This window comes from Populus nigra, chromosome 14 (assembly GCF_951802175.1).
Source record: "Populus nigra chromosome 14, ddPopNigr1.1, whole genome shotgun sequence".
Lineage (NCBI taxonomy): Eukaryota > Viridiplantae > Streptophyta > Magnoliopsida > Malpighiales > Salicaceae > Populus > Populus nigra.
In genome coordinates, this window is record NC_084865.1 from 4,153,783 (window position 1) to 4,180,353 (window position 26,571).

Consider the following 26,571-nt stretch of genomic DNA (forward strand, 5'->3'; position numbering starts at 1 on the left):
CAGCATCTTGTAAAGAAGAGGGAAAAAAAACTCAAAATAGGCCGATATCGCGTACAACATTTTTATATTTTTTTTCATCATCCTTCTCATAAGTCTCTCCTTTTGACTCAGCATAATATAATTTAAAGTAAAAGACGAAAGTTTAATCTATAACATGGGGCCTGCACATTACCAAATCTCCAAGTGATCCAATCATAAATGAAAACGATAACCTTATCTCCAAATTAAGGATTTGTCAGTGAGTTAGCTATGATAAGTTCTATCTGCATACCTTTTCTTTTCTTACATTGCATTTTCTAGTAAATTCTGAATGTAATGAGTGAGTTGCCCCTGCCTTAGCACAAAATTACAGATCCTTGTGAGCTTTATTAATGTTGATGCTAAATAATGTTACTCAACAGTGATTGATCCGTACTAAATATGGTAATGGTGGTCTATCATATAAGATCAATAATGCATGTTTGTGTTTTTACATGGCCATGCCAACTTATCTTCTTGAAGGATAAAGTCATTTCATTTTGCTGGGTCAGAAAATTTGCCATACGTTGCTTTTCTTTCTTTGTATATAGTGACTGATCAGCATCATCTTTTCTTTTTACACAACTCCATACCTTCCAAATATGTTGTAGAGAGTACATACAGCAATCTTGTAGTCCTTGACGAGTGATTATTGAGTTCCTTGTGGAAAGCAACAAAAGGAAATGCAGCCTTAAACTCTTCCTACCTTTCTTAAAAGAGATAGATGGCCTCTGAGATTTTTCTAACTGGTCCATTTTAAGATCTGTAAAGCAGTTATCACACGATACCTCCCTTCCTCAACCTTGTAGCGGGGGTAGCCTTCGAAATTATTAGCAAAGGAATATTCACAGAGCTGGCAACTGTGGGCTCAAAGACCTTTCTCTTACAAGCATCGTTTGTGAAAAACTTTTACATTATCAAGAAAGTGTACCAAATATTCCAAGGTAATTGTGACGTAAAATGCGAAAGGTTCTTTGTCTAGAGTTTCCTTTGAAAAAAATGAACTAGACATTTCAAGCTGCATAGCTGAAAGAAGCAGATTCTGAAAGCCTTGTGTTCTTTCTGTGGTATACATAATTACCAATCCCATCAGTTGTTCAAAGTCGTCGTTGCGTTTGATTAGTATCCAAGATAAAATAAACAGATATAAATATATTTGGATAAAAAAAAGATATAAATTTAAAATTATTTCTAAAATATAAACAAAGAAAGACATTTAAGAGGGATTAAGTTATTTGTTCATATCAACACATGCACTTTGGGGCTTTGTTTGCGATTTGAGGTCCCAAGCACATGCAAGTGTGTTTGAGCTAAAGCATGCCATGCCAAGCTGCAGTGGCTTTAATTACATTGAAAAAATAATAGTAACAATAATGTCAAGAAAAAAAAAATAGTAACAACATTGTGAGGCCACACTAATTATATGTTTGGATGTTAACCAAACCCAAATTTTTTTCAGTTTTTGGATTGCTCAAATGCAATGCCAGCACACTCTTAAATTGTTCATCAAGCTAGGTTTTGTATTTGAGAATGAGGCTATTAATTAGATGGGGAGTAACGTTGAGATGTTGCTACATCATTCTCCCAAAATATCGTAAATCTCAAAGTAGAGACTACTTTCTGTGGAACACAACGTTTATAATCAATAAAGTAGGATGATTAATGATGAAAAATTGAACTTGGTTCCCACGTTCATGTCCTTAGACATGAAGGTTGAAGGCCTTTGGAATGGACTTGTTCTCACATAATAATGGATCACTAGCTACGGAAAAGATGATCTGTAGCACCATCGTCATTTAGTAATGAATTCCGTTCAGGGGAATTATTCTTGCAAATATCCTTTCCCAAAGATGCCCCAGAAAGATGTGCAAAGAAAAAAAAATTTGTATTCTTTAAGCAGCCCATATGGGGGAGCTTACAATATTGTTTACTTATTAGGTTTGGTTATGGAGAGCACTTACACTCTCATACACACTCAATTTTAAAATAAATCTTCAATATTTTATTTTTATTTTGAGCTCGAGTCAAGGGTGTAGAGGAGATGAGATTGAAATATCTATGCATTTAATTAGATTAATTACTTGCAATTAAGTTACAGATCTTAATTTCCCCTTGTACCCAGCTAACTAGCTACAAGATATACGTACAGAGCCTTTCAAGCCAAGAAGATAGTCATTATATTTCCCTACTTTTCTTGTTCATACTTTTTAATCTTGAACAAGAGATGATTACATAGTCTAACATCCCACCCTTAATTACATTTCTTGAAGGGGTGGGTATATCTGTACTGTCTCAATCTTCCCACTACTCTTTACACCACCCTTGACCGCCCTTGAAAGGCCAGCCGTTTCCACTCCACCAAACGTCGCAAGAAATCCATAACCTGTAGGAGCATTCAAAACTCATAAGCTACATGGCTGGCTAGCTTGTGTATCTGCTAGCTAGTTACTGCTCATAAGAAAAAGAAAAAAAGAAAAAGAATCATCGATGAATAACAGCAATTATACATGTGGTGGATACTTGCCTGGGTGGGTTCCTGTAGGGAATAAGATGCACTAGTGTCCTTTGGGATTTTAGAGACCAAGATACCAAAACCTTGTCCTCTCTCTCTTAGTACCTGATAACAGTAACCAAAAAATATTATTAGCCTTAAAATTAAGATCTGAATTAAAGTTTGATGTATAAAGAAGGAGAGATTTTGTTTATATTTTAAGCATTGGATACCTTAAATGCATCTTCGTCTGTTCTATCATCTCCAATGTAAACAGGAAAAACATCAGTGCAATTGGCGAATCCTGTAGGAGATATATATATATTAATTAGTAGAGTTAAAGGTCATTAATTAAAAGTACAATACTAATTATTATCCAGCACTATTACTTGTCTGGCTTTAATTTTTTTTTCCCCAAGTAGATAGACAAATCTAGTGGGGGGGTGAGACCTTTTTAAACACTTGGTTTTATTTATTTATTTCGGTTCTTGAGATACATTGAAGCTGTATGATTCCAAAAAAAAATAAAAAAGTGTATTTTTTTAGTTCGTGATTATTATCAATCAATTACAGGAAAGCGACAGGAAAACAACACTAAACTTACCAAGTGACTCTAACAAAAATTCAAGAGCCTTTCCTTTGTCCCATTTAATGGTAGGGCGGATTTCTAAAACCTGTGTAAAACAAAATGGTACTGAAAGTGAGACATCTCTTGTTTTATATACTCTTAAAATATTACAAAATTAAGAAATAAATAAATACAATATTGTTAATTAATTTATTATTAGATGCCAAACCACACCTTTCTTCCTTGAGTAAGTCGAAGCTTTGGGTACTCCTTCATCACTGACTTAACTACTTGTGCCAGTCCACTCCATTTCTGTATTTTTTCATGCATTAAAGTAAGTTAAAATATATATTACTTTTTAATATAATAGTCGTAGCAATATTATTTGGTGCGCGACTCCTACTTTCTCATCAACGCAGCGATAGTGCACAGAGAGGCAGAATTTGTTGTTCTCCACCTTGGCCCCTGGAGTTGTTTTAGTTTTCTCTACCAATTCTTCGTAAACCTGAAATCCCACTATCAAAAATGATGTAAATATCATCAAGACTTTGAATTATTTTTATAACATAGAGTGTTATCAAGTAAATTACCTCATCTATCATGGGAAGAAATTCACTGGCAGCCTGAAAGACAACACCATCACCGCCCTGAAAAATACAACATAAAAGACAAGAATTTCTATCATTTTGCGAAAGAAGATAGGGGAAATTCATTAAGCCATTTACTGAATGGTACTTGCAAATACAGTGGTAAAGCTCACTCACTTTCTTGTATTTGGAGCCTTTTGCTGGTCCTTTAATGTCCATGCCATGGCTTCCAGCATAGTACAGTTCTGCTAACCGTACAAAGTTATACACCTATAAAATATAGATAAAAATTACGAAGTTAAGCGCAGAATTACAGACCACACGAACAGAAAAGCCAGAGTAAGATGTACTTATTAGCCTAATATTACATTAAAGAAAAGGAAAAGCTTCCAAATGTACCTTGTCTCTGCACCTCCCACTCACTATTGCAGTAGGGAAAAATCTTGCAAGCTTTCTCACTGTTGCTCTCATCTGAGTTTACCACAACAGAAACTTCAGTAACAATATATATATAAAAGAGAGATGTACTGTACAAAGGACTCAATACCACCTGCTTGGACATGAAAGCTTTATCTGGGTCATCAACAATAGGAGAAAGTGTGCCATCATAGTCCAAGAACATAACAATTTGCTTTCCTTTAGAGGCATCAATTATCTGCTCAAACATCTCCAGTGCTGATGGGTGGTGAAGCTGCAAACACCACATTAAAAATAAATAAATAAAAAGGAGTCATCTTTTGATAATTGCAAAACTGGTCCTTTCTCCAACTTGAACTAGTATAGAGATTAGGTTTTTGGGTTCTGCGTGTACTCACAATCCATGAGCTTTGGTCCTCATTAACAGAAGGCGTGGACTTGATATGAGTAGGAGATGAGGCTCTCATGGAATCAACCCAAGCATTGATTCTTGCTCCTCCATTGATTTCCAGATTCTTTAAGAGTTTCTTTCTAGAAATGGATATGTAACCACCTGGTGCCGCTGGAGGTTTCTGGGCCGCCGTTGTGAAGATAGAGGAGTTTGTTACATGCACTGTGATTGCCAAGTTGAGTCCAGAGTTTGTATCAGCCACGACCACATTTTGGTTTGTCATCTTTCCACTAGAAAAAACAAAAACCAAAATGACATTTTCTTTCAAATTAGTACACCAAGATTTGGAACCCAATCAAGACTATAAAATCAAGAATCAAGAAAAACCCATATGAGAAAACTACTCTACCTTAAGAGAAGACACTAATATTAGAAGCTAGAACAAGCTGTAGTAGTGAAGAAGAACCAGAGGAATCGAAACAGGGTGCTCTGTTTTATCACTCTTTAAGCTTCAAGAAGAAATATAGAGAAGAAGAAAAAGAGAGACAGAGAAAGAGAGAATGTGAAGAAGAGAAGCCAACAAACTGCTCACAAAGATTTGTTAAGAGAGAGAGCGAGGGGAAATGTATGCTTGCAAGAGAGGCACAGCCGAATGATCGATTTATAGTTGTAAACCAAGACGGACGCGAGGGCCTCATGCACCCTCTCCTAGTAAACTCTAAACTGCGGGACCCACAGAACTGGCCCAGCACCCGAAATCCTGAAGTGGACCCACATGCGGCTTTGGCCCCTAGCCGTCTTCCATAAGGACCATAACTTCCTTGCCAGCTAGCAGTTTATGTACGTGGAAGACATTCTTTGGTTGACTTGACTATGGTGGATTCCCGCCACGTGTAAATACTAGATGCCAGCCCCACCAACTCCATCCACCTGCACCTTCGGCTTTGGATGCATAAACAATTTACAGCCCACCTCCGATCCCTCCCTCTCATGAAAACACCAATACCACACCATGAGAAAGGAAAGGTAGGGTCTTGAGCTTGACCTGACCCTTCCCAGTCCTTAAAACGCCCCTTGTAATCACGAAGAAAACTAACACCTCTAACCTTCCTAGTTATATGGTATTCTGCAAAACCAGCAGCGATCTGTTCCTTTATGTTCTTCCATTCTTAGAGTTTTTAATTTGAGCATGCAGAACCAAGCCCATGCATCTTTTGCTGGATAGTTTATTAAAGCTGCGTTGTCTGTTTTATTTTACTCCCTAGCTAGATCGTTTATATTCAAGTTAATTTCCATCCATTCCTAAAAAGAGAGTATCGGTCTGTAGATATACAATAATTAAACGAATACATAAACAGCTAAGATATTACAATTTTACATGCTTGTTCTCTTAGTTACATAAAGTTCTTTCTCATGCTAAAACATTCATCCTTCGGTTTTAATTAATTATCATTTCACCGATTTCACAAATGTCATCATTGGATTTTGTGTTCTTCTTTTCATACATTTCTCGCTTTGTGATTCTATTTTAATCCGAGGTATTTGCATCGAGATCTTAACGTTTGTGCATAATTTAAAATGGACAACAGCCTATGTAAAAGAATTATGTTTTTTAATAAATAAATTAGAAGCAAGAGGGGACAGTTTTCTTATTATTGCGAGAGATCTCGAAGAATACTGTAACATAGATTCTACAAATTCATGAAGAAACACACCCTCACCTCAATGTTTTCGATTCTGGAACTCAAATATAATACACTGAAAATTAATGATTATTTAAGAAGTATATATGAACTAATTAGAGCACTAAAATTCTCTAGAACTTTTGAATTCATTAGGTGTTTGGTGAAAGAAGGATATAGTAGTACGTAATTAATTCGATAAATACTTTATATTTTTGGTTTTGTGAATTAGCAATATTTAATTCTGTATGGTTTCTAGATTTAATTTTTATTGAGAGTTTGCATAGTTCAAACTTCAACGTTGAACTTTAAAACAAATCAACAAAACATCTTTAACTTAATATATATTGTTTTCGTTCATTGGGAGGTCCGTGAACCTCTTAATGTTATACAATAGAAGACAACCCTCTCCATTATATAATAATTAAATAAACAAGAGTTATTAAGTTTCGTCAAAGAATGTTATTTGGTATACTTTCTTCATTAATGAAGTTATCGAATGCATTACCGTGAAGTTATGACTGCTTCTATTGTTGTGATGGTAATTTGGTAGGCAACACACTAATTTTTAAAGATATAATGTTTTATATTAATATCTATATATGTCTGATCATTATATTTATTTAATAATTTTTTTTAGAAAAAGAAGATGTCAATTTTGGTAGCATAAGGTAGACAATTCATATAAAAATCCTTTGGACTAGCCTTGGTGTACGTGCTTCGTTGTGGGATTAGATTTTTTTTCTTCAAAAAATAATGTTTAGGTTCCAAAAAAACCAGTCATGACAAACCTCTAATCTTGGTAATTAGAATGGAGCTAATTTGATATATGTCGTCAAACCAGCGGTTTAGATGATCATAAGATTTGAATAACCTGATAAAAAAATAAAGAGGATTATAAAGTTTTTTTTTAAAAAAAAAAACCTCATGACCCAAGTCATTAAACCCAAAGCACTTGATTTGAAAAAACTATGAAGTCCAATTCTTGATCCATCAAAACTATGAAAACTAAATTGAAAAACATAATAACACCATTAATTTGAATTAAAGGATGAAATAGAAAAATTACTAAAATTTTTACAAAAAAGCCAAGGATAAAAATTAGAAATCCAAAGAATAAGGACCACATTAGATAATATAATATTTGATAAACTGAGATTGAATGATAAAATTTAAAATAAATAAAACTTTTACAAAAAAGCCAAAATTAAAAATTAAAAATTAAAAGAATAAAATTAAAGTTGAAATTCCAACAATTAGAAGGGTTAAACTATAATTTTTAAAGGAGAAGAGAGATAAGAAAGGAAAAATAAAGAAAGGACTATAGACACCAAACCGAACCAGCAACATAGACATATATTGCATCAACAGAAAAAGAACACAACGACTTTTTGAACAACACGATAGAAGGGTATATTTGGACGCTAGGAGGCACCCCACGTACCACCTGAAGGGTGCAGGCACCTCCCACGTGCCTCCATCCTTTTTTATTAGCCAAATATGAAATTGCTCTTAAGCTGACTTTGTAGTTACAAAAAAACCATTGTGAAAAGCCAAAACACCCCTTGACCTAAGACTAATTTCTTTTAGGAGTATTTTCATAGTTTTACTATGAATTTTAATTATTTATTATTTTTTACATTTATACAAATGCCAAAGATCCCTTCAGCAATCATAATAGCCAATAAACCATTATAAAAATACAAAAATACCCCTTGACGCCAAGTTTAATTTTTCTGCTTCCAAGAATATTTGGGTCATTTTACTATGCAATCAAGTTAAAAAAAAATACTTATTTGTTCTCACTTTATTTGTTAAATACAAATTAATGAGTCACATGAAAAAATCTCAATACTTATAAAAATCTGTTTTAAGTTTTTTAGATGGAGAAACAAAGATATTATTATATTATTCCAGTGAAAAATCATAATAAATCCAGAACTATATTACTTTCCCTATGGATTTGAGCTCTTTTTTAAGGTTACTAAACCCCCCAGAAAAGAAATTGAAAGAAAGAAAGAAAAAGAGAATAAGACAGAAAAAAAATAACCACCCAAGATGACTTGCATGCCAAGAATAAGAACAAGAAAGATTCTCAATTGACTGAAGAAATCAAAGAAGACTGCTTGATCACAGATTTGAATCTCTCATGTTTTAATTATAATGTTACTAAATTAATTACTTTAAACTAAGAAAAGTAACAGATTCTGATATTAAATTAAATGGTCGTCACGTTCAGAATATTTCGCATGCATTGCTACGTATCTTCTTCTATCACCAAATATTTTGGTACTGTCCGTGCCTTTTTTTACAAATTGTTTCACACTGCATAATTATCGAAAGAATAAAAAGTTCTTTCGGTAAACTATACTTTACAGATTTATTAAAGATAAAGATAAGAAATATGGAAAAACACTATATATATATTATATTTTTTGTTATAGTATAATTACTCTATTACCCTTGCATCTAAACTCTTAAAGGATTTACTTGAGGGGCTAATTTGTAATTTCAAAAAGACAAAAAAGACAAATGAAATAATTCTCGGCCTCCTTTTATTTCGCATGCATTGCTACGTATCTTCGTCTATCACCAAATGTTTTGGTATTATTTCACACTGTATAATTATATATCAAGAAAGTAAAAAGTTCTTTCCGTAAATTATACTTTACTAGTAGAAAAAGGGGAGCCTTTCGAAGATGCTAATGAAGAACTATTGGCTTTTAAGTTTTAGGAGTTAGTAAAATAGGAAAAGTTAAGTACAAAGATACATTTTCATAATGTTAAAGTCATCCCGTGTTCTTCGCCTAAATCTAAGCTTTCAATCCCCTCTTTTGTTTTTTGTAATTAATGTCATTATCACCATACTTATTTTGTTGGTTTCGAGTACTTTTATTATTTGTAAAAACAAAATGTGTGCATTTAATTAAAGAGATAGTAACAATATATATAAAAGATAATTTGAAAAAAATTTATTTATTTTTAAATAATATAGGAGATATATTCCTCTGTCTCCATCATCTTCATTTTATTTATATTTAAATAGTAACTAAATGCTACCTAACATTCCATGGTACATGCAACTAAGAATATGCACACCATGTCAAGAAAAAGAAACATAGTTAATCCACCATTAAGTATTAGTTAGAAAATTAATATGAACAACAAACCATAGGTCTCTCCTTTTCTTTTTTTCTTTTTTTTTTTATGAATAGGACTTTAAATAAATTATGTTTTTTAGGGGTAAAATAATCTTTTCTTTTGGATCATTTGTCCTTTTAGGATTGTTAAGGAATGTCTAGGCATAGGGCATTTCATATCTTTTTTTACAGTAGAATTATTTTATTACCCTTACATTTAAATTTTTAAAAACTTTACTTGAGGGGCTAATTTGTAAAAACATTTAATAATTACTCTATATTTTTTTTTGTAATAATATTTGGTTCCTAAAGGTAGAGCAATATCTTTTTTTAAAAAAAACTTGCTGACACGTGCGTTGCATGCATTAGCTATTCTACCATCTTTGGATAGTGTATGTAGCTGAATCTAGTGGTAAAAAATGTTATTCTACCGTGCTATTCGGTTTGTCTCTACCTCCTCTTCATCCTAGTACGACGTGTGTAGTCACCGTACTTCCGGTGTGTTGCCAACATCTTTTTTTTTTCCTTTCTTTTCTCTTTTCACCTAGAAATTCATATTGCATTCTTTTGATTTCTTTTCTTTTTATTTAAGATAGTTTTTTAATTTGTTTTCTTTTTCAATTTCACCCCTTTTTTTTATCCTTTCATATTTGATGCTAATTTTTTTTCGCTTTGTTTAGTTTTTTAATTTGGGATATTTATTTTTAAATTTTATCATTTACTATTAAATTGATTGATAATAAAATTTTATAATTGAACTCAAGTTTATAATTTCACAGGTTGAGAATTCAGGATGTTAACTTAGGTTTAGAAGATTCACCCACATTATTTTTTTCTTACAACTACTTTTATACTCGTCCTCTTTCAATTATTATGGATTAGCTACTTTTTAATTGATCGAGGTTACTATAGTCTTTTTTTGTTGTTGCACAATTTAGTTACTATAAAGCTCATAAATGCAAAACAATGCTTGGGTATAATATTGTTTTTTTTTTTAAATCACTTTTAAAGCTTGACTTTAGGGTCTTAATTATCATCTTAGAGGCAATTTGATCATTTTTACTTAATGTTGATAATATTTTTTTTAAATATTTTATTTTTTTCTCGGTTTCATTCATCAATATTGAATTGGTTGAAAAATAGACTTTGTGAATGGTTTTTTTTCTTTCTTTGTTTAAGGTTATCACGATCTCAAACAAATTAAACATCTATTTTAGAACTGATGCTCGAAATTGCGAGCATCTAATTTTTATCAAATAATTAAGTAAAAATTATTTTAAAAGAAATTATTAAATCCAACTAAGTTCATGAACCGAGTAGCGTATGACTAGGGTCATCCAATATGCTATCATCTCAATACATTTTCTAAAGCAATTTCTTGGTTTTTCTATAAGTTGATCCATGCTTTTTTCGATCATCCATATTTTCTTTAAATCCATTAAATTTTCATGTTCTTAGTACTTTTTTTATGTTTTAACAACATTAGTTCAGCTCGTCGTAGAGCGCAAACAAATGGACTAGATCTTATTAGTTTTGATACAAAAACTTTTTACTAGTTATCATTTTTTTTGTCTCCACCGTAAAAAAAACCTTAAATGGGAATTAAGCTTTCATGCTTTAACATTTTGAGTTCACGCAATTAATCATTTTTCGTTGCATTTAATTAAAATGAAACAAAAAAGACTTAAGTTTTCATTAGCCATTTGAAAACTCAACAATACCTTTCATACGAGACTATTCAAACAAAAATTATTTGTTCAGAACTTTAGTATCACCTGGTAAGGATGAGCATCATATATATATATATCTTTTAATTTAAACACCTCAAGGACATGTACACGCACATAATAGACTTTGATAGCTAACAAAATTATTTTATAGATTTATCATCACAAAATGAAATTTGGTATCAAATATTAAACGGTCTAATCAATATAGTTAGAAGGTGGATACTTAAGTTTTTCAAGTGTGCTTGTGGTTTAGATTAAATAGTATAATCACCCTAACCTAAATAACGATACTTAAGTTGACTAAAGAGAGTTAATATATTTCATGTAGATTTGGTCCCAAAGACAAAACTGCGTACTAAATTTTCAGAGTATAGGCTGATAAGTTTAATGCATAACTTGTACAAAATTATTTGAAAATTATTATCCTATAAATTGAGACCAGTTATACCTAACATTATTAGTGCTAACCAGATAACTTTCATCTCTAATAGGCAGATCTTAGATGGATTCATGATGGCAAATAAGATTGTACACAATGTAAAGAAAAATGGGCAACATGGTTTTGTTATGAAAATGGAGTTTCATAAGGCTTTTGATTTAGTTGTTTGGGAGTATCTATAAGAAGTGATGTCAAACATAGGCTTTGGAAAAAGTTGGATTTCTCTAATCCATGAATATATTACGGGATTTAAGTTATCAATTCTTATTAATGGTTCACTAAGCATGGAGTTTGGAGTCCACCATGGTCTATATCAAGGTGACTCATTATCACCTCTTTTGTTTTTGACATAGCTATAAAAGGGTTATCAATTCTATTCAAGAGAGCTTCAAATTCCAGCTTGTTTAAAGAAATAAATTGTGGAATGGCATGCATCTAAGTCATCTGTAATATGTAGATGATACCTTAGTGTTTAGTCCTAATGACTTCCATTCGATATCAACTGTTAAAAGGATTTTAAGGTGGTTTGAGTTGGCTTTAGGTCTAAAGGTTAACTTTCATAAAATTTCATTGGCTGGAATCAACCTAGATGATGAATATATAGATGGAATAACAAATGCAATATATTGCAAATCAAACTCGCTCTCAATCTAGTTCTAGGACTTCCCTTATGAGCAAATCCTAAACGACTCTCCACTTGGAAATTTATAATAAATAACATCCGAATAAGACTAGGCCTATGAAAAGGATGTTTATTGAGCATAGCAGGAAAAGTATATCTTATTAAAAATGTGTTTTCCTCCCCTCCATTATATTACATGTTTTTTTTTCTTACACCAAAGAGAGTTGCTGGAGTTATTACTTCAATTAAGAGGAGATTCTTATGGTGTGGGGATTCAAAAGATCAAACAATTTAGAAAGTTGCATGTCAAATGATGGTCAAGGGAAAGAATAAAAAAGGTCTATGCATTGGTTCACTAGATGGCAAGAACAAGGCATTGCTATTTAAATGGTTATGAAGGCTACGTTATAATAATTCAGGAGGCTAACAAGAGCTTATCAATAAAAAGTATCAGGTTTCCTTCACCAATGGCCTACCAATACTTCATCCACTTCTTTCAGAAACATGACATTAATCCATAAATTCTCTCATTGATATAAATTCTGCAATTAGAGATGCTTTGAAGAATAATTGTTGATATCGGGTTGACAATGACAAACACATCCACGCCTATTTTCCTTGTCCATAATACCTTTATCATGCTTGCTAAATATGAGAGAGTACATCTCAGCTCAGTGGTAGTGGACTCATACAACCATTATAAGAGGAACAATAAAAGAGTTTGACTCAACTGCTAGTAGGTATAACTCTACATGAAAACAAAGCTGATACAAAAATATGGGGAGGACAAGAAACTGTTGCTTATACTATCAAGAATTAATTGATAACATCTTTTATCCAGGAAACTTCCCTTACTCTCCCCTCTTGTGGAAAGGATTTTCCCCACCGAAGATCGAAATGTTCATATGGTTGGTACTGCATGGCAAAGTGTGTATTAGAGCCTTCCTAGCACATCGTCATTTGATACATCCTAGCCAAGTAATATATCTCTTTTGTGAACATGAAACAAAATATGATAATCATCTTTTCCTCTATTATTACCACATGTGGAGACTGTGGCAACAATTTCAGAACTGGTTTGGCATCTTTGGATGCTTGTCGAATAGAATAGATCAAATTATCAGCCGATGACGGAACATGGCAAAAGACAAGTTCCAACAAAGTGCCCTAATATTGGATGGCATTTTATAGGGGTATTTGGACTGCAAGGAATAAGTTGTTCTTTGAGGATAAGATGTCAGATTGGAATGCTTAGTTTCAGCTCATCTCATTCTCCATTGTCTTACACTTTGATTAAAGGCTTGGAACAATAACTTTACATACACAAGATATGATTTAATTAGAGGTTTTGATGACATTTTATCATGGACTAATTAATAAGTGAAGTGTTTTTAGTTTACGAGCTTGTCAATGCTTTTTTTATTTGTGTATCTCTTAATGTTCTAAACTTTAGTTTACCATAATTCTAATAGTAAACTGGTTTTATCAACAATATCTCATTTATTAAAAAAAATAAAATTTGACTAACTAAACATGCATGAATATATAGCTTTTCATTTGATATTTATGACAAATAATTAATCTCAATTTTTTTTATATATTGTTGTTTCAAGGTAATAAAAGCATAACTATATTTATTGAAGTAACCAAACTCAAAAATCTTAACTTCTTTTCAATGCCTCACAAAATGCTGACTTTATCTATCAAGTGTGGAAACAACTAAAACCCGACAAGAATAGGTAGAGAAAGGTAAACTCCATAACATAAAAAACAATTGTAACGAGTAATTATTGACACCAGAATATTTACCTTTACCAAAACTTTCCACCATGATACAATAATACACTGACACAAAACTCAAAAGCATGCCCTTTTCCTTTATTTTCTTCTCATTGTTACCATATGCGGATGAAATGTTTGCCGTCTAACCAACAAATGACTTCCACGGGTACACAACTTCTTAAAAAAAAAAACAAATTTTAGCTTTGAAAATGTATTAAAATAATATATATATTTTTTATTTTTAAAAATTTATTTTTGAAATTAATATATGAGGACAATTTGAAATTATTAAAAAAATAAATTTAAATAAAAAAATTCAGAAATTTTTAAATGTGTTTTTCTAAATGAAAAAAAAAAGAAAGACAATCACACTCGGGGAATAATGACCACAACCATTGTTTGCGTTCAATGCGACACCACACGTGTGATTAATTAGGCTTCTCTTTCTCTCTTTCCACTATCCTTCACATTATAAATTGATAACAAACGTGGCATAACATTGTGGGTTCTATGGGTTTTTTTTTTTTTTTTTTAATGTGGATCCAATGCAAAACCACATGGTGAGAAAACAAAGGTCGGCGGATTCGAGAATAAAACACACAAAAAAACATCACAGGCTCTCATGTACATATAATGGATGGATGGTGCTAGCTCTTGTCAGTAACGTGCACCTCTTTCATTGATTCGACGACTAGGAGGAACCAACACCATGAACAGGTTGCTAGTACAATATTTTCTTTAATTTTTTTATTTAAAATTTTACTTTTTTTTTTACATTAATTTCTTTTATAATGTTAAATTATTTTAATATATTAATATCAAAAATATTATTTTAATATATTAAAAAAATATTTTAAAAAATAACCATGCAACAGAGAATATAAAATCTAAGTAGGCAAATTTTATTCTACGAGCACGTGAAATCGTTCAACTTATCAAGGCCTTGTGATATCAGTGTTATATCAATAGTCACGTCAATTTGTGATTCCTTTCAATCAAAATTAAAATTTTATTCCACAGTTTAAAACTTCGTTGCATGGATAGAGCCTAGAGGTATAATGTGTGAAGTTATTCGCATTTTTAAATGAGAAAAGAGAGAATCTAATATTCGATAGAACTGCTATTTATTAAAAAAAAAATTTACTTTCTTGAGTTCATGTACAAAAACTCTTCTCGGGTAGGAATTTACTATCATAAAAAATATATTTTTTTATTTTTTCATACAAGTATACGCATACTTGTATATACATTATGTATTGAGCTTAGAGTTATAATGCCGTATACTAACCTATTTCAAGTCTATGCACTAAAGTTTTATATCTCTTATGTATATATAAATACCAATTGCAATCAGTTCTTATAGGAATACAATAGAAAATCTCCAGATAAACTCTTTCATGGTATCATAGAATGGAACGTTTATACGGTTCAATTTCTTGCGTTCTTAATTTGTGTGTCTTTATTTTTTCTTTTTCAGTTTCTTTCTAGAGATTTTCTTTGTTTGTCTCTTTAATTCTTTGGCATTATGTCGTTTCCTCCATCATTTACATCCTCTATTATTTCATCTATACAATCTATGCCATTGCAAACTCCTGTTTTAAATCCATATGTCACACATATCTGTGATTATGTTCATGAAATACTCACTAATGACAACTATTTAACATGGTCGCATCTCTTTTTCCCTGTTTTATGCTGATTGAAATTGTTTAGCTTGCTTAATTAGCAGCTGGATTAATGCTATATGGTTACTAAGGACATCATTCATTTTCTTTATCTTACGAGAACTTCTAGTGCAGCGTGAAGCGTGACTTGTTCTTCATAAACACATTTTGGATAAATCTATTGCTAAGGAGCTCGATTTAAATGTCCAAGTCCAAAACCATAAGAAAAATAATATTTTTATTAATACTAACTGTCAAGAATTGTAAGATTATAGTGATGCCCTAGCTACTACATATCACCCTGTTTTTTATCATTAACAAGTGTCCCATAAACAGAATGGCCTTCCATCCACTTATGATTCACTTTTTACTGCTGTTTCACCAAAAACCAGGTCCTCTAATCCATGAGCTATGGACTATACTCCTCACTCATGAGACTCAATTGGAATATTTTGATTCAGGATTTACTAGTAAACTAGTAGATACCCATCCACCATCTTTGATAGCCTCTCAACCAAATCAGTCTTTTTTTTTTTCCCTAATTCTCAATCTTTCTCTTCTGATTCTCATGAACATTGTGGTTGTGGGGGATGCTGGCATGGTCATGGCCGTAGCTGTAGTGGTCAATGGCCCTTTACTTTTCCATCCATGAATTTTCCTTCCAATCCTAATCTTGCTTCCCAGTCATGGTCTTCTCCGACCTGCTCCGATGAACATGTTCTCACAGTCCCAATTGTCTCTATTACATGCCAAATTTACAATCAATATGGCCATATTGCATGAAATTTCACAACCCGATATAACTCTCTTTTGGGTATGATCTCAACTATTGCAGGTGATAAACACTCTGCACTTGTTGCTCTCCTTTGGGTTTAGAGTTATACTGTCCATATACAAACTTAGTCCATGTTCTATATATTTGTTGTGAGTGGAGTTGGCACAAATAATTAGAACTCCTTGTGGGGTAACTAACCCTAGTTCCCATGGCCCAAAGGAGTCTCTCATTAAAAAAATTTCTCTCTGCGCGTGCACGTAATTCTTGTTTTTTTTTCTTTATGTCGGCCCACACTTTGACACGTGGTTTTTGCGTGGTGAGCCCCGCTTTGCCCCTTCACACGGGGCTGTTCTTCACATATTTGTCATCCTTTGTCAGGTTGTGAAGTGAAATTCAAAGGCTTAATGAGCCAAAATGGTCAAGTCGTCTTCACAAGTTTGATGAATAACAATGATCATCTAGTTTTGTTGGGTGACAGCCAATTGCCACTTGACATTGTGCAAAAAATTATGTTTATGTTTTGTTTAATGATGGGACAGGATTATAATGGGACCTCTAGTTTTTGCTTCTGTCTCTCCGACTGATTGTGGATATTGAAGACACAAACCCTTTCACTTCAAGTTTCCATTTACCACTCTTGTTTTATTTGTTGTAATTATGTACGTTATAATTTATTAAAATCAGTTTCAGAATAAATTAACGTTTCATGTATGCCTGTGGCTGTATGACACAGAATTTGGTTAGGACAGAATTACCTTGTCACCTCCGTCCACTAGAAATCGTTGATTTATTATTATTTTTTTAATAACCTAGAGTGTTCGATAAATTTACATGCACTTCAACTAATTTTAAAATTCATTGAATATTTTACAAGTTCAATAAACATATAAAACACCGCAATAATAACAAACATTGATTTATAAATATACAAGTTGATCTCGACACACTAGAATTTCTAATTAATTACCAATATTTGAATATACTCTCACTTTCAATTTTTATTTATTTAATATGCATTAACTTTCTTTAATGAAATATATTATAATTTACATTGAAGTGAAAGGGTTTGTGTCTTCATGAGTTCTTAATTAACATGAATTATTTGAATCTCCAATGGAAACATGTTAAAGACTAAATTTGAAATTTTAGGTTCAACCTTATGATGGCCATTGATGAAGTGGAGAAGGCCACGCAGCGAAAGGGAAGAGAGTTTGTTTTCCGTCAAAACCTCATACTAAAACACAACAAAACTGCTGAAGGAAACGTATGCTTCTTCAAAAGATAGCGTGGATAGTAATTCATGGAGTCTTACAAAATATTGGAAAACATAACTCAAAATAACAGCAAGCTCAAGGAAGATTCTCAAAACATTCATAACTAATATGAAGAGATACTCAAATAAGGGAAGCAAATAATTTAAAGTTGGAAGCCTAGAATAGGATATAGATCCTAATGAGCCGTGTTTTTTTTTTTTTCATTTTGGATCAAAAGTTTTTTTTGTTTAAATGCAAAAAAAATATATTCAAGCGTTGTACACATATTATCTAGCATTTCTTTTAATTGTTAAATAAAAATTTGACGAGTGTTATATATATATATATATATATATATAAATGTTAAAAGAGATATAAATGCTAACTAAAAAATTGATGATTGTATTATATATATGTATCAATAAATGTTAAAAATATGTTATCAAGATTTTTTAAAATTGTGAAATTGAGAAATAGATGATTTCATGCATTGGAGAGCCCTTCAAAATTATTTTATTTAATTATATGATAATAAATTGTTTTTGTAGGAAGAGCAATAATTTAAATTCCATTGAAACAAAATAGTTTGTTAGTATAGTTCCTCCTATTTTTATTTATATTTCTACCATAAGAAAATAAAAATTATTTATCTATTTTTTATTTAATAAAAATCAAAAGCAATAAGAACAAATTATAAAATGAATTGGACAATTTGAAATAAGAATAAAAAATGTATCTCTCTAATTAAAACCTCTTTATTTTATCAATATGATTCATTTTTTTTTTACTAGAATATTTATTTTAGAAAATATCTTATCATAATCATAAAAACAAGTTTTAATCATAAAAAAGTAATATTCTTATAATCTTAAGATGAATTTGTTAAAAAATAGTAGAATAAAACACTATTCACGCATTGCCACTAGGAAATTTTATGGACATGTTATTAAACTTTTCTTGGCTTAATAGGTAAACTTAAAGACTCCCTAACCCGACCCCTTGTTTGGCCTCAATCTCAAATTAAATTTGGTGAAAGTTGATTCGAAATTACTTTGATGACCTAGCGAGACCAAACATATCCTGGTTGACCTAGTGAAAACCTAATTTGACTTAAAAACAATGTTAAGGATGATGTTGTTTTAACTTTTTTTTTTAATGTTGATAAAATAATATTTTAGATCAACATGATTTAATTTGTCAAACTCGTAACTCAAATCATGAACCCAGTTGAGTTTAATAACTTTTTTTTTTAAATATATTTTTATTTAATTATATAATAATAAAAATAAACATAAGCAGGAAAGACTATATATAAAAAAAGAGTGTTCATTAATATTATTAAAAAAATGTTATAATTCTATTTGAAAACAAAGTAAAAATTGAATAGTATGTAATAAAATATGCTCCAATTACATTTTTAATATTTTATTTATAGATTTTTAATTAAAATTGATGAAAATAAAAATCAGGCCAAAAAAATAAGTGCTTAGCTCTTAGTGGGCTAGCGTGCCTAGTCCATTAAAAATAAAACCAGACACCTAAGCTTGTCAGGCTAGGCCAACATGCCTGACAATCCCTGTATTTTTTTTTTCTTAATGTGGGTAGATGAGAAGTCATCCAACCATTATTTTAAAAAGAAAAAAAACAACATGTCATCTACTAGTTGTATTCTGGTCACCTCAGGTATCTCAATAAAATCATATATAACCTTTAAATAACCTTTGATAAGTCAAACTATAAAAATCATCTCAAATAAAAAAAAATCCCTAAACCATAATTTACATTTTCAACAAGTTGATGGTTAAAAAAACATCTAAATAAAACTCCTCACATAAAATGAAATCCTTTAACACTAAGATTAACCATTTCTTTTAGCTAGAATATAGACATTCGACAACTTTCTCTCTCTCCCTTCCCCTATTTTACTCTCTCTCTCTCTCTCTCTCTCTCTCTATATATATATATATATATATATATATATATATATATATATATAAGGAATGAAACATAAAAAAAATAAAGTGTGAGACTAAAACATTAGAACTTCAATAAAAAAAATAAAAAACTTTGAAGATAAACTCATATTTAACCTCAAAATAACCTTTAATCTGCCAAAAAAAATATCTTGAATAAATGTTTTTTGAGACTTGATCCATGTTTTTCATTAAAATAAGGGTTAAAAAATATCTAAATATAACTCCTCACGTCAAATTGAACTCATTGACACTCGGATCAACTTTTTTGGTTACCAAAATATAAACAATCTACAACTTTCTCTTTCCTTCTTTATTTTTTGATGACTCTCTCTCTCTCTCCATAAAAATTCATCGATTGAACTGCAAACTAAATGAAATGTGAAACTAAAACATCAAACCTTAATAAACAGTGATAAAAAAAATAAAATAAAAAACTTTAGGGATCAAAATTTTAAAAAGGCAGCATTTGAACAATAGAAAATGAAAAAAAAAGGTTATAATTTTGTCTTAGTGTCAAATTTAGTTTTTGCTATAAAATTGAATTTTATATTGGCAAATCAAGCATTAATTTAATGTTGAAATATTTTTTTTATATCAAGAGAACCTTATAAAAAGTTAATTGAAAACATTATAAGCCCAAAATCCTAGTTAATACAATATGTCAGAATAAAATTAAAAATAAAAGTATTTTGGTGATTGAAATAGAAAATCCTTCAATGATAAAAAAATAAAATTGTTTTAATTTATAATGTTTTCTTTCTTAGGCTACAACATTTTCTCTAGGCCTTCTAGTTTTTTTTTTTAAAAAAATTCATTGTATTAATACAAATCTTATAGGTTGAATCATTAAAAGAATGGAAATAAATATTAAAATTGGATGGAAATGACTATATATGCTATTATAGCGACCTCAAGCTATATAATTTTGAATCAATTTTTTAAGTTAGACTTACACACTTTAAAAGTATAATTCATGGTATCAAAACTTGTAACTATTTAAAGTTAAGTTGTCTATTTATTTTTATGAGATGACTTCCATGATTGTTCTATTTTCTATTTAATTTATGTATTTTTAACAAATTTATTCCATGTTAGAAGATGATGAAGTCATGAAAAATCTTCAGAAATAAATAGGTCTTTCATTGTTGTGTCCTAGGATGTTGGTATGACTAGGCTAGTCTTTATTTGATGGGTTGTACCTACACTTTACCTGATGGATAGATGTTCGCTTGAAAAATAAGTTTTCTAATAAACAATAGACTTTACGATGCTTAAGTCAGTAAAATATAGTAGGGAAATAATATAGAAAAGAAAAGTGTTAAGAAGGTGAATAAAATACATATCTTTATCATGTGAGTGATTGTATGGCATAAAGTTGCATGTAATAGAACTTGTGTTGGCCTAGAATGGCTTGTATGTTGCTTGACTTTCAATGGAGTAGCTCTAGCTTTTAATGGCCGAGTATAGCTCTAACTATGAGAATTGCTGGTTTTGTATGATAAGATTGTATGGAGACTTGGCTCTGACTCAGGCCTTGAAAATGGATTATGACTGGTAATTGGGTGTATTTATACACATCGTCCTTGAACTTTTTTCATGGAGAATGAGGCATATTATTAGTGGAGAAATTGGTGTTCACCAATGGATGTGTAGCCAAACAATGAATTGGAGAAAACAATGGTGGTTGTTAATGTTGTCTAGTTCTTTTCATGTAGAAAAAAAATGTTGGTTAGCCATGGTGATTGTTGATTTTTGTGTCATGCCATGGTTTTTATGTCATGCTATCATTGGTGAATGAATCCCTTGATTCTCCTTTTAAATAATGCTCTAGTAAAATATTGATGGTGTTATAGAGATTATACTATTTGAAAACGAAGGTGTCTCTTTCTAGTGACACTTGCATGCTCTTCTTAAATGATAACTTGGTAAGAGATTAAGGGCATTGTTTAGATTATACTATTCAAAAACAAATATGTCAATATTTGGTGACACTTTCCTCTTCAACTCGAATATGGTTTTTCATTGCCTATTTTACATTAAGAAGAGTCCAATTAGAGAGAGCATATAAAACTTTTCATTAATCAGGGCTTAGTAGCAAGTTGTTCAAATATATTTTTCATGTTTAACATTTCGTTGTTGAATATCTAAAGTTAAACTTTGGTGCTTTCATCTTCTCATTAGATGATGTAAAAATGGTTAATCATTCTTTTCTTAGCTGAAATGCTAGTGTTGATATAAGACATGAGCTTAATGTAGAGATCGTAAAGGCCAAAGATGAAGTCAGGTTCAAGGCTATAATACCATACCCTAGCAGATCCATAAAATATCATTAGAAGAACTTTTCACATCACATCACTCTTTTGTGTTAGAAGATCTAGGATTCTTCCAATATTTTGGATGTGCTTTTTAGGATATATAAGACCATCATAGTTGTTCAAGTTAGTCTTTACAAGGACACATTCTTTAGAGAGGTGAGCATGTAACACTCAATGACAAAGTAAAAAGTCTTCCACAGATTAAGACAAATGTTCATTCTCATGAGCTTATGTAGTTCTGATCTGGTCTCGCGATTATGTCTTTTTCATCAGGGAGTATATGAGTAAAAGTTAAGGGAGGATTGATAGAGTTAGCCATATTTTTGGATACGATTTGTGGAAGAGTGATCTTCAAAGCGAGAGTAGCTCCTTTGTAGAGTTGGAGTAACATGCATACTTCGCACATCATTTAGTCTTGTTTTTTTCATAAAACTAGAGTTTTCTTTGTACATTGAGAGCATGTAATTAAGTTGTATGTTGTATTTCATGTTGATAGAATGAAAGAGTATGGGGTTGTTCTTATATGACTAAAAAAACATTGTTGAGTACTTACACTTGATGGAAGAGTTATTGAAAAGCCAAAGGAGTTGGATATTTTATGGTAAAGAGATCAATTACTCTCTCATATCCAAGAGTTTTGTTAACCATGAAAAAGTATGATGGGTGAGAAGGAATGAGATAGATTTTGTTTAGTTTCCCATAAACGAATGCAACTAAAGAGGTTCTGAAAAAACTAAAGGCATAAATAACTCTTTTGATGGTTGCATCTTAGGATGTTGGTATGACTGGGTTGGTCTCTAATTGATGGGTTGTACCTAGGCTTTACTTGCTTGCTAGATGTTTGTCTGAAAAACAAGTCTCTAAGGAACAAAAGGCTTTTTGATGATTAAATCGGCAAAATATAATAGGGAAATTATGTAGAAAGAGAAAAGTGTAATGAAGATAAATGGAATGTGTATATGTAGCATGGAAGTGATTGTATGTCCTAGAATTGTATGATATAGAACTTATGTGTAGTCTAGAATGGCTTGTATGTTGGCTTTTATTGGAGTAGAAGTGTAGCGCTAACTATGAGAATAATTGACTTTATATGAAAAGTTTGTATTGAGACTTGACTCTAGTTCTAGCCGGAGATGAAGGCATGACATTAAAGGAGAAGTTAGTCCCACCATTGGTTGTGGAGCTAGGCAATTCATTGAAAAAAAAATGCTTGTGAGTGCTATTTAATGCTTTTAATATAAAAAAATTATTGGTTAGCCACCATTGATATTAATTGTTGTGTTATGTTATTATTGATAAAAATATTGGTAATGATTAGTATGATTAGCCATGACATCAATTTAAGTCGGACACCATAAAATGTTGGCTTTTATACTAGTAGAATCCAAAATATTGTCCGTAGAGCACAAGGCTCGAAAAATATTGGGCAATCAAATTTGTAAAGTAATTTTCTGGAATTCTATTTTTTTTCTTCTTCTTTCTGGCAATCAAAATAATTTTTTGTCACGTGTGATATTTATTATCCGATAATATGGATTATTGTCAAGAAATGCAGCAATAAATCCTTGTTTTCACACCTAAATCAAGTCCCAACGTCTTGTTTATGTATCTAATTCTTGATTACGGATCTTCCTCAAGATTGATTCGATATCAAAATTATACTCTCCTGGAATTAATAAATTCTATACCTGGCAAGGTTGGTCCCATTTGATTAACAAAAAGAGGAAAGGAATGCAAAACTACAGAGAATTTAGAGCTCCCTAGCTTAATTTAAGAAGAGAATATTGGTTATTCATTCAGAATAATTTAAAACTGTAATTATAACTTAAAATACCTTCTTCTTTTTTTAATCCTTTTACTATACATTACGTGAATCTAGGTTGGGAAAAATTGAATGTTGATATGGTAAGGAGCCTCTTGCAAGGTTTGGTCCTCTTGTTCGGCTTGTTTCGGGTATGATCATTCATTTATTGAACCTAAAGAAAGTAAAATTACTCTATTTTTATTCGAATTTTTAAAAAAAAATTGGAGGGAGGATCGAAGAATTACATACTAACCATTTGAGGGTTAGTTAACCCACACGTATGTCCTCAAACTGAAGAGTTTTTTCATTCCTTATGCAGAGTTTTTTATTTTTTATTTTTTTCCCCATAACGTGGCAAGTCATTGTTGATAACTTGTAACGATACTAACCGGTAGATTCACTTCATTATGTCATCTAAGTGTTGAAATACATAACAAAATGTATCATACAATTTGAATAGACTATGTACAAATATGTTAAATCAAAGGGTGAAAACCTCGCAGCCACTATATAGCAAATTCCGAATATATATAAAAACTTCGAAAGCAAATCCAAGTCTTTTTCAGTGGAAATTCCATGGATGTTTTTAAGAGAGACTTTTGGAGATTCCACGACAATGAAGTGAATAACCAACAAAACAGCAGAAAGATAATAAAAAAAATGGTAAGTAACCGAAATAACTTCCACACCGACATATCCCCAAGACTTTCGGTTAATTATAGGACCCAGAAAATATGATCTTTCGCTGTCCAAGTGCCACCCATGACGTGGAACCACACCTTAATTTGTATGGGATCGCCATGTCAATTTGACAAGTAAACAAGTGTGGGTCCCTGCCATGCTGATCCCCACAAAGAATAAATCTTCTCTTCACTCGGTTTTATCTCTAGCTAAGCTGCATGTCCCCTTCTTTAGTATCCTCTCGCCTCACTTTCTATCTTCTTTGCTTTGCTTGTTTACAAATGCTACTTTATATTCCAAGGATAGATTCAATAATTGAAGCCCACAATCTATCTACGGAAATCAATATTGCACAAAGTCTGTAAAAGAATGCACAAAGTGTGTTCTGATAAGGTAGAAATAATTTTAAGGCTTTGGTTAATGTTTATTAAGTTGTGGTAAGCCAAAATTCTAATAGGGATATGTAAAAGAATCGATTATTTGTCTTGCCTTGTTTGTAATTAAATGTGATGTGTGTGTATGTAATGATGATGATGAAGAAGAAAATTATTCACAAAATTACATCTAATAATTTAAAATTTTAAATTGAAACAAGTTTTTGATATAATATTAAAATTTTAATAATTAAATATTAATTAGTGTGAATCTCATTAATTTTATTCTTCTAATTAAATAATTTAATCACAAGATTGTATAAGCTTCAAGTTCTTTTTTAATTGTTATAAAATACTATAAATTATATTTTTGGACTTTACTTAACAGTTTAAGCTATTGGATTGAAATATTTATTTAACATGATATCCGAGTTTTGATAACTAAGCGGTTACGAGTTCAAGTCTCACCATCTTATTTATTTGAAAAAAAAATTAAGTACAAGGTAGTGTAGACCCGTGCAAGTTTCAAATCCAAATGACTTTCACTTAAAGACGTGTGTTAGAGAATAATATAAATCATATCCTGAGATTTCATCTAATAATTTAAGTTGTAAGGTTGAGATGATTTTTTGATAAAAATATTTTATTAATTAGAAAATAAAGTAGAATATAAAAAATAATGTATAATATGATTAAGATTAGAACAATAATACAGTTATTCCGGTTGTAGAAATCACTTAGAGTTAAGTATCATAAGTACTCATTTTATATATATATATATATATATATATATATATATATATATATTGAACTTGTATTTTTCATCAACACTATCATTAATGAAACACTATCACTATTTCTTTAATTGAGCCTTAAAATTGTTAAAGTCGGTAATTTGAAGGGAAGCTGCAATTATTATTGTAACTTTGAACTCTCCTGCCTGCAACCCCATGCGACTTTTTTCTTCTTGACAAAAGCAATATTGAATTCTTCCCATAGCTCTATAAAATCAACACTTGTTATGTGTGTAAATTATTTATCACTACCATGGCAAAGTAGAGCTGCCAATTTTATCACACCACCTGGCAGTAGACAGAACTGTTAATAAAGTATATACCCATCACATTCTTTGAATATAAACCTAAAGTTACAGAGAATTTGGGACTAGTTGCAAGTGTGACGGGTCAGTCAATTCGACTTTCTTATCTTTACCAATAATATAACGACAGGATAACTACCGATAACTACCAGATAACAAAATGAAAAGAATCTTGCCCCAATTTCTTTTTCCTCGTTGGAAACAGTTTTTAAGGTAGAAACTAGGATTTCAATGGTCAGAAATAAACAATGTTAGCTACAGTACTGGGGAGATGTTGTGATATTAGCATAAAGAAATTAAAATTTCATAAACAACACCACTACAAAATATTTTGATAAAATAACACAGTTTGTATTTATTATAATTTTAAAACATTACATATAAAAACAATTATAATTAGAAAACATGATATTAAGTAAAATCATGACAACCAATGAAATAACTAAAAAGTTCTAGTAACCAAATGAAGATAACCAATGAAATGGTTAAAAAAATTCAAATAGCTAAATCTTTTCCTTTGTTAATAATGAACCATAATGTTTTTTTTTTAAAAGGATCTTGTAAGATTTATAGTGAATTACATAATAACTATAATTTTTGTCTTGTTTTCATTTCTTATAATTAATTTTTCTAACAAAAAAAACTCAGATGAATTTAGAGTGACTGTAAAATTATTTTAGTTGATAACACTTGTAAATCCAAGAACTCAACAATAATCCAATTAAAACTAAACTCAACAAACAATCATGTTATCTTCGTTCAC

The 26,571-nt window shown here is 30.9% G+C and overlaps 1 protein-coding gene across 1 annotated transcript; it reads right to left on the reverse strand.

The window, feature by feature from the left end:
* Window positions 1-2,060: 2,060 nt before the first annotated feature.
* LOC133672874 (probable trehalose-phosphate phosphatase J) lies at window positions 2,061-5,112 on the reverse strand. Its single transcript, XM_062093428.1, has 12 exons — window positions 4,882-5,112; window positions 4,480-4,762; window positions 4,215-4,355; window positions 4,064-4,135; window positions 3,842-3,934; window positions 3,668-3,724; window positions 3,481-3,582; window positions 3,312-3,389; window positions 3,114-3,183; window positions 2,743-2,813; window positions 2,543-2,635; window positions 2,061-2,401 (listed from the first exon to the last, which is right to left on the reverse strand). Exons 2-12 carry the CDS (start codon window positions 4,753-4,755, stop codon window positions 2,330-2,332), a joined length of 1,125 nt encoding a protein of 374 aa, XP_061949412.1. The 5' UTR covers window positions 4,756-4,762; window positions 4,882-5,112; the 3' UTR covers window positions 2,061-2,329.
* Window positions 5,113-26,571: the final 21,459 nt, after the last annotated feature.